Source organism: Herpailurus yagouaroundi, unplaced genomic scaffold, assembly GCF_014898765.1.
Source record: "Herpailurus yagouaroundi ecotype Mexico unplaced genomic scaffold, PumYag 140, whole genome shotgun sequence".
NCBI classification, from domain to species: domain Eukaryota; kingdom Metazoa; phylum Chordata; class Mammalia; order Carnivora; family Felidae; genus Herpailurus; species Herpailurus yagouaroundi.
Window position 1 is genome coordinate 3,737,054 of NW_024412395.1, and position 8,382 is coordinate 3,745,435.

Below are 8,382 nucleotides of genomic sequence, written 5' to 3' on the forward strand. Positions count from 1 at the left end.
TGTGGCTTAGGGGCCCAGCTGCGGCTGGCACATGTGAGGCAGAGCTCTGGGCGGCCCCTCGCACATCTGTGCCCAGTGTGCCTGCTTACAGCGAGGCCTTGTTTGGGAAACACAAGGAGCCCTGGTACGGCCTGAGGCCCGGCCAAGCACGGCAAGCCACCCCACGGAGACCCCTTCCTCGGGGTGATGTGTATGATGCTGGGGAGGGGAGTGGGATGACGGAGCTTGGCAGGAAGAAAAGCTGAGTCTGGAAGATTCTGCTAGCTCAGATGAATGCAATGGCATCACACCATGAACACACTTGAATCCTCACCTCAGCCACCAAAGCGTCAAGAGTGGGAATGGCCCTTCTTCATTCCCGGTCCCGCACGGTTCACATCTGGCCCGAGATAGAATTCCAGAGAGCTTTGGATGCTGTGGCCTGGCCTCCTTTGATCTCTAGTTTCTTCCTTTGATCTCTAATTAACAAGCCTCAAACTCTAAAGTTCTCAGAATTAGGTGTGGCCACAGTTCTATAGGCTACTCTGGGGGGACTGAAGGAATTTTGGAGAGGGTTTTTTTTTTCTTCCCTAACTGTACATCTTATGCACTGCCCTGAAACCCTTCCTGCATGACGCCTCTGCTGTTTTCTGGAAGCATTAATTGTAATAAGTAGGCAGCTGCGGGTGGGGCCCGAGTGTCTAGGCTGTGGGGGTCCTCACTGGGTCTTCCAGTCCGTGAACACCGGGCGAGCCACTGAACCACTCAGCTTCCTCATCGGTCAGGTGGGGGCAAATGATACCATGAAGACGGTGCAGGGAAAGAACCAGCTGGTGCGTGATGCTCTGGGGACACTGCGGGAGGAAGAGGAGGCCCTGGCTGTGAGGAGGGAGGGCCTGTTTGGGGGGCGGGGACAGATGAGGTTTGAGGGTGTCTGGGTGAGCCTAGGAGGTTGGTTGTGTCCCTGCTTGCCCTCAGCTGGAGTAGAGACCACCTGTCATCTGCAGAAGCGCCAGGCAGGCCAGGAGTAGGGCTGTGGCTGCTTGCCGGGTCCGTGTCTATCTCGCTCTCCACCAGGGCAGGGGGATCCAGGGGTGTTGCTGACACGTGAGCAGGGAGGGCAGGGAGGCGCCAGGACGGTGCTCCTCCCCTGCAGAAGTCAGCTTCTGGCACTGCCACCTTTGGCTCTCCAGAGGCCCTGCCCTCCTCAAGCTTCCCCCCTGCCCCGCATCACCATCGTCCCATAAAGCCCATCTCCTGAAGCTAGGGGCCTGGCCTGGCTCACTTACGCTGTTCCCTGAGCACATGTGAGCTGGTCTGCCAGGCGGGGCTCGGTCACCCCAGCTGGCAGATGAGGAGACCGAGGCTCAGAGAGGTTCGGTAACTTGCTTGAGGCTACATGTCTAGTAAGGGCCTGACTTGGGCCTTCATAACTCTAAAGCCTGTGTGTGCGCTCTCCCACTTTACACATGGCCTCTGGACACTTCAGCATCTCACTGTTGGTGGTCTCATACGTCACCTGTTGCCTCAGCCTGTTGGCCCCCTCTCTCCCCTGGGACTCCGCTTTCCTGCTCCTGCCTTGTGTGGTATTGATAATCCAGAGGGACTGGAGGTTTGCCCAGGGGGCCATCCTCTGTGCCGGTCCTGCTGCCTCAGGAAGCTGCTGGGGCTGCCTCCCCAGCTCAGGGTCTTCCCTGCCTGGCCCAGTCCCCTGGCCAGCCTTTTCCTACCTCCTGCCTCCTCCCTCTTGTCTGGGCCAGTGTCCTGAGAGTCCCGGGCACGACCCCGCACTTCTCTGAAGCCTCGCTAAGCCATTCCCTTTCACCTCCGCAGCCCACCTGCCCACCCCTTCCAGTGCCATCCTCTGTCTCTGGCACGATGCAGTGGGAGCCTGCTGGCCTGAGCTTTCAGGACAAGGTGCTGGATGTTCCACTCCTGTGTTCTGTGCTCATTGGTCACCTGGTCCCCGGTCGTGTGAGAGCATGCCTGGGGGCCGCCGACCCCATTGTATGTGTGTGCCATTCAGCTTGTGCCCCCGTGTCTTATTCAGGGTGGAGGGGTCTCCATTTTCCTGCCTTCCTTACAGGGCTCTGAAGAGTCCCTGCAAGAGGCAGGTGCTGACGGGCTCAGGACAGATATCCTTTGGGGTCAGGGCCCCTGAGGCAGGGGTGGTGCTGAGGAACGCTGGAGGCCCAGTACATTCTGTCGCCAGAGAGGCAATAGCTGCTGTGCTCTGAGTGGTGCTCCAGGCTGGGTTGTGCTCGGGGGCTGTTCCGCATGTTTTGTCTCCTCTCATCCCGCTGGTGCCCTGATGAGGACAGCTGATCTGTGGCAGCTGTCAGGAGCAGCCTGCATTTGTCCACGCTAGGGTGTAGGAAGGATGGGGACAGGTATGGGGTGTGCCCCGGGCCCTCATGCTGTCCTTGTCATTCTCTTTGCAGACCGAGGGCACTCGACTGCAGAAGGATCTCCGGACCTACCTGGCCTCCGTCAAAGGTAAGGGGCAGGTGGGTCTCCTGGGGCACACCCGGCCTGGGGAGGGGGGCTTCATGGGACACTGAAGGACCTTTGCCACGTGCTGCTGATGGGTGCAGAGCTGGGAAGGGGAGCAGGGTTTGTGGTGGAGGGGTAAGGGCTGGTAGTGGGGACCCACACACCTCCAGGGCCTTTGGAGGTGGGGGCAAGGGTGACCGTGGCCCTGGCTGCAGCATGGCCCTTCTGCCCCACAGCCATGCACGAGGCCTCCAAGAAACTGAACGAATGTCTGCAGGAGGTGTACGAGCCCGACTGGCCTGGCAGGGATGAAGCAAACAAGATAGCTGAGGTGAGCGCGTGAGGCAGGTGGCCTCAGTCCTTCCTGGAAGCCCCTCCTCGTCTCAGCTCCCGGCCCGTTCCTCACCCACGGGGACAAGCCCTTCTGGTTTTCAGGCATCCACATGCTGTGTGCCCTTGGGCAAATCGCCTCGACTCCCTGACCCTGGGCTTATCCGTTCCCTTAGAGTTGCCCCATGAGAGGCCACAGGGCAGGAGTGATTTTATAGTACACCCGTTCCACACCCAAGGAACCCAAGCTTCTGAGAAGCCTCTGAGCTGTGAAGTGATGGGGCTGAAGCTGACCCCAGGTCGCTGGGAGGAGAGGGTGGGGGACTGGGTGCGGCCCAGCTCGCCCAGCCGTATACTCAGGGACTCTTACGTCCTTCAGAACAATGACCTCCTCTGGCTGGATTATCACCAGAAGCTGGTGGACCAGGCACTGCTGACCATGGACACATACCTGGGCCAGTTCCCTGACATCAAGGTGAGAGGCACTCTCTATAGATCGGTCCTGCTCTGGCCTGGTGGCCTGTGCAGGGGAGCGGGAGAGGAGACAGAGGGGTGGGGGGAAGGGTCAGCCTCCTGCCCCGCTCAGGCACTGAGGTGGCCATGCCCCGAAGGCAGGCATCTCCCTCACCCAGCAATTCATCCCTCCAGGGCTGCTCCCTCTGAGGCCAGCCCACCAGCCCCCAGCCCTGGGCCTTTCAGAGCTGACAGCTTTTGGGCCCTGAACCTTTGGGTCTCCGGACTAGGGGAAGAGACCCCATGGTGCATGTATGCGTGTGTGGCTATGTCACTGTGGAACGACTATAGGGTTGTATAAGGTGTATTGAGGGTATGTAAGGCCTGGGCCTGTGTGCCTATAGGTGTCCTGCATTAGCCTATGTGTGCTTAGAAGGGAATGTATGTATTGTTGTGTGTATTCCCTCTTATCTGGGTGTATATGTGTTATTGTGTGTGTTCCGAGAGCCGGCCCCCAGGTACTGGGAACTGTCAGTGTGCCAGGGTCCCCACTGAGGCCAGTGGGCCCCAGATGCTTCAGACGTGGAAGCAGAGATGTTGAGCCCAGATGCTGACTGCTGTGCTAGACCTGATACCCGGGGGTGGGGGTCAGGCTCCATGCTGGCCCCCATGGCCGCCCAATGCAGATGGCTCAGGCTCCTGAAGAGGCCTTATGAAGAGTATGGAAGGGAGGCTAATGGTGGTGGCCTGGGAGAAGAGAAGCCTGGGGTCCAGGAGGCGTCTTTAAGGAGCTGAGGGCCAGGCCAGGGTGGAGGCTTGTCCCACAGTACTGGCTGGAGGGTACTGACAACAACGGGTGGATATTGAAGGACATGGTTTGGCCTCTGTATGAGAAAGGACCCCAGAGGGCAGGGACTGCCTCGAAGGTGTGAGCTCTTTGCCACCAGAAATGTTGGAGTACGTGTTTCAAGCATGTATGAAATGCCCTTCTTGAGCCCGGGGTCGACTGCCCTGGGCCCTTCGTCTTCCCCCAGTTTCTTTGGGCCCAGCCTGGTCAGCATCTCAGCATGGGTGAGGCCCTGTTCAGCACCGCTCCCCCACCCCGTCTGTCCTCCAGTCACGCATTGCCAAACGAGGGCGGAAATTGGTGGACTATGACAGCGCCCGGCACCATTATGAGTCCCTCCAAACCGCCAAAAAGAAGGATGAAACCAAAATTGCCAAGGTAAGGGCTGGAGGGCAGGGCTGCGGGGGAGAGTTTTTAGGCTGGGTACCCACGTCCCTTGGAGGGGCCTTCCTCTGTGCTGCCCTCCCTGCACCCCTTTGCACTGTTGACTGTCTCTGCTCCCCAGGGGCAGGAACCATCAACCCCGCTTGCAGATGGCTTTATAGCAGGTGACTAGTCCCAGGTAGCAGAGGCGGGTGGAGGATGGTGCTGGACCCACGGCGGCGAGTGAAAGGCCCTTGTGGGCACTTGGGTGAGGGCCCACTTCCTGCCCATCCTCTGGTGCTTGCTCTGGCCCTTGGTTCCTCCACCCCACTCCGAGGCCACTTTCCAGGATGAGAACAGGCCTGGCTTGGGTTTCACTGGAACGGCCCTGCCCGACCTGGCGTGCTCTGAGTGGAATTCTGTCATGGGATCCGATGTGACCCTATCTCAGCTGGAACAAGCCTTGGGGGCACAGGGCTTGGGCTGGCCACACTGTCCACAAGTGAGGGGCCGAGGGTGGGTCCCCCTCCCCTCCCCAGCCCACCCCCACCCTGGAGCAGGACCAAGCTTGCTGAGCCCCTCTGCCCCTGCTAACGAGTCTCACATTTTGCTTTGCAGTTGGAGTGCAAGTTTGCTTGCACAGTTTGCTTTGCACCCCCTTGTCTGCCCCTTGCCTGGGGCTCCCCTTAATTCTCTTGACCTAGAGGGGCCTTTACCTGCTGGGGGGCTGGCCCCCTGGAGGGGCGGCCAGCTTGTCTGTCACTGTGTTTGGGACGTTTGGACTGGTGTTTAATATCTGTGTCTCTGTTTCTCTCTCCCCATCTCCCTCCTGTTTCTCCACTCTCCTTCGCCTTGACCTCCCTTCCCCACCCCCAGCCTGTCTCGCTGCTTGAGAAAGCCGCCCCCCAGTGGTGCCAAGGCAAACTGCAGGCTCATCTCGTAGCTCAAACTAACCTGCTCCGAAATCAGGTGACACTGGCTTCTAACCTTGCACGTGCTGGCGCCTTCTGGTCTGTTGTCCTGTCCTTGGCGCTGGGCGCCCGTCTTGCACTGCCCGGCGCGGGGGGAGGGCTCAGTCTCTTTCCTGGGTTGGTGAGGGGCAGGGCTGTTTTCAAATGCCTCTGCTGGGAGAGCTCCTGCTTCAGAGGAGACCTGAGGTCAAATGTGGGCGACTCAGAGGGGCCTGGGGCTCCGGTTAACCTGGGGTGGACCCCAGTCTGTTGCTTCATGCCTGGGTCTCTGGTAGTCCTGAGAATCTATGAAATCCTAGCCTCTGGAAATGCAGGAAAGCCTCCGAGCCATTTGCCCTCTCTGAGGGCTCCTGTCCGGACATGTGTTGTCCTTCAAGCCTAGTAAAAGTTGTGAGGTTGTCCAGAATTTACTGAGGAGACACACCTGCCCAGAGAGGCGAAATCTCCAGCTTGAAGGGACCCTTGGGAACTGTGGGCCCTCATGGTGCCCCTAGAGGGGAAACCTTGGGAAGGCTCTGAAAGTGTGTTTGGGATCTGAGACCAGGGGCCTGGAGGGTTGGCTCTTTGGGAGTTTCTCGAAGGGCAAACTGTGCACCACAGTGGTTCTGGAAGGCTTCTGGGAGGAGGCCTTTGTACAGAACTCCTGACTGATCTTAATACCCTGGTAACACTTCGCTCTTTGCAGACCTCTGCCCTTGGGATGGACTGGGTGCCTGGTGAGCGCAGTGTGGCCAGGGACGGCTAGATACACCCTGGGAGAGGTGGCCTCATGGTTTCTCTCCAGGAAAACTGGCAGGACTCCATGCACCCCTTCGTGGTCCTGAGGTGGGGGTGGGCAACAGAGCCCTGACCCAGCAGGTTGGGTTTCTCTTTGGGCAGTGGCCCCATTTTTTCTGGGCCACCTCCTGATTTCATCATCTTCAACCTGCACGTGTTGAACGCTTGTGATGTGGAGGGCTCTGGGCTCAGCATGGGCTCGCGGCCCAATTTCTTATCTGACCTGCTGCCTGATTTCTTTTAGACTAGAGTTATGGGGTGACTTTGGAGGCACTGAGTTGTTGACAGCCCTACCCTGAGGGTAGCTTGACCCTGTATCTCCAAAGTCTGGGGAAGATGGCCCTCAGGAGGTGAAGGAGGAGCTAGAGGCTGGGGCACCATCCCTGCCTGTAGAGTTCAGGATTTCTGGCTGGAGGGGGTTGGGGCCACTGACCCAGACCCAGGCTTTCTGCATAATTTTCCCTGAGATGGGTTTGGCAGGAGACCAGGTGAAGATTTTTGTTGCCTCTGGGAGACTGTGGAGCTTGGGGTGGTGCCTGTGGCTGCTTTTCAGCTCCCGGGTGGGGTGTGGGTAGGGGATCCTGCTGGGAGGGCCCCATCCCCCCGCCTCAGGGGAGCCACTAGGGAGGCTAAGGCATATGATCTCATCTTTGGATGTTGGACTGCAGATGTTTGGCCTTTCAGCCCAATTGGCTTTCCCATTTGGACCCAATTTTTATTTGAGCAGATCCTCTTTCTGCCCCCACCCTGCCTCACGCCTGGCTGGAAGCTGGGGAGTCTTCTGAGTTCCCACGGGCAGCTGTCTGGCTGTGAGCTGGGGTACTGTGGTCCCGGGGCTGCCCTGCTGGCTGACTTGACTTTGGGGAGATAGTGTGACCTGGTGAGGCTGTGTTCTCTCAAGCTGACCAGTGCCACATATTCCCTGGGCCAGTTCTGAGCTGCTCTCCGCACTGGCCACAGTCCCCTAAAACCTGCCTGCGGGACCCCAGTGCCCCGTGGCATGGTGAGCGGGCCTGTTTCCATCTGTTCCACGTGTCCGTTGGCGTGTAGCCAAGCCACCGGGGCTTCAAGATCTCTCCAGCAACGGAAAGCTCTCCCCCGGCCCCCTGCCCCCTCCAGTGCTTCAGAAACAGCCAGAATATGAAGAATGTGACCCAAAGGGAATGACAGACACAGGCCCTGACTTCCAGGAACGCTAAAACGGAGCCACCCTGTTCTTCACAGGATTGCTGGGCGTGCGAACAGAGTTTGGCCTACAGCAATGAGGTGCTAGGCCATCCTCAGTGTCATTGTCACCGTTGTTCGTCTGGGGAGTCAGGACCAGTGTCGTGGGGTAGTGGCCGAATCGCCATGGAGAGGTGGTCTCTGGGGGTACGGGAGCTGTGCCAGAGCTCCTGCGGAACGTGGGTCTTCAGCCAGACCCGTGGCAGTTGGGTGGGAGGGGTGTGTGACAGTGCCAGAACTCATTCTGTGGGTTCTACAGACCCACAGTACCTACCTGAGTGGCTGACAGTGGAGTATGGCAGGGTGGGCCTGCTGGGTCTGGTCCTCTCCAAGAGCTGCCGGAGGCGTGCATGCTCAGACAGATATTTCTTTACTTCCTTTCTTTCTCTCTTTCTCTTTCTTTTCTTTCTTTCTTTCTTTCTTTCTTTCTTTCTTTCTTTCTTTCTTTCTTTCTTTCTTTTTCTGTCTTTTGTTTTTCTGTCTCTTTCTTTCTGTCTTTTCTTTCATCTTTCTTTCTGTCTTTTGTCTTTCTTTCTTTCTGTCTCTTTCTTTCTTTCATCTTTCTGTCTTTTGTCTTTCTTTCTGTTTCTTTTCTTTTCTTCTTTCTTTCTTTCTTTCTTTCTTTCTTTCTCTCTCTCCCTCCCTCCCTTTCTTTCTTTCTTTCTTTCTTTCTTTCTTTCTGTTTTTCTTTCTTTCTTTTGTCTTTCTTTCTTTTGTCTTTCTGTCTTTGTTTTGTCTTTCTGTCTTTCTTTCTTTCTTTTCTGTCTTTTGTTTTTCTGTCTTTCTGTCTCTTTCGGTCTGTCTTTCTTTTGTCTTTCTGTCTTTCTTTCATCTTTCTTTCTTTCTCTTTCTTTCTTTCTTTCTTTCTTTCTTTCTTTCTTTCTTTCGTGTTTCTGTCTCTGTCTGTCTTTCTTTTGTCTTTCTTTCTTTCTTTCTTTCTTTCTT

At 57.0% G+C, this 8,382-nt stretch overlaps 1 protein-coding gene across 19 annotated transcripts in view; it reads left to right on the plus strand.

The window, feature by feature from the left end:
• The window catches only part of BIN1 (bridging integrator 1), a 55,560-nt gene that overhangs the window by 30,780 nt on the left and 16,398 nt on the right, over positions 1-8,382 (plus strand). For 10 of the 19 annotated variants that reach the window (XM_040474769.1, XM_040474771.1, XM_040474776.1 and 7 more), the window contains exons 3-6: positions 2,421-2,475; positions 2,709-2,803; positions 3,182-3,277; positions 4,373-4,480. In XM_040474769.1, the coding sequence (XP_040330703.1) occupies positions 2,421-2,475; positions 2,709-2,803; positions 3,182-3,277; positions 4,373-4,480 (354 nt within the window). Of the gene's footprint in view, positions 1-2,420; positions 2,476-2,708; positions 2,804-3,181; positions 3,278-4,372; positions 4,481-5,341; positions 5,435-8,382 lie in introns of all 19 variants that reach the window. The other 9 variants (XM_040474767.1, XM_040474766.1, XM_040474770.1 and 6 more) reach the window with 1 other exon arrangement.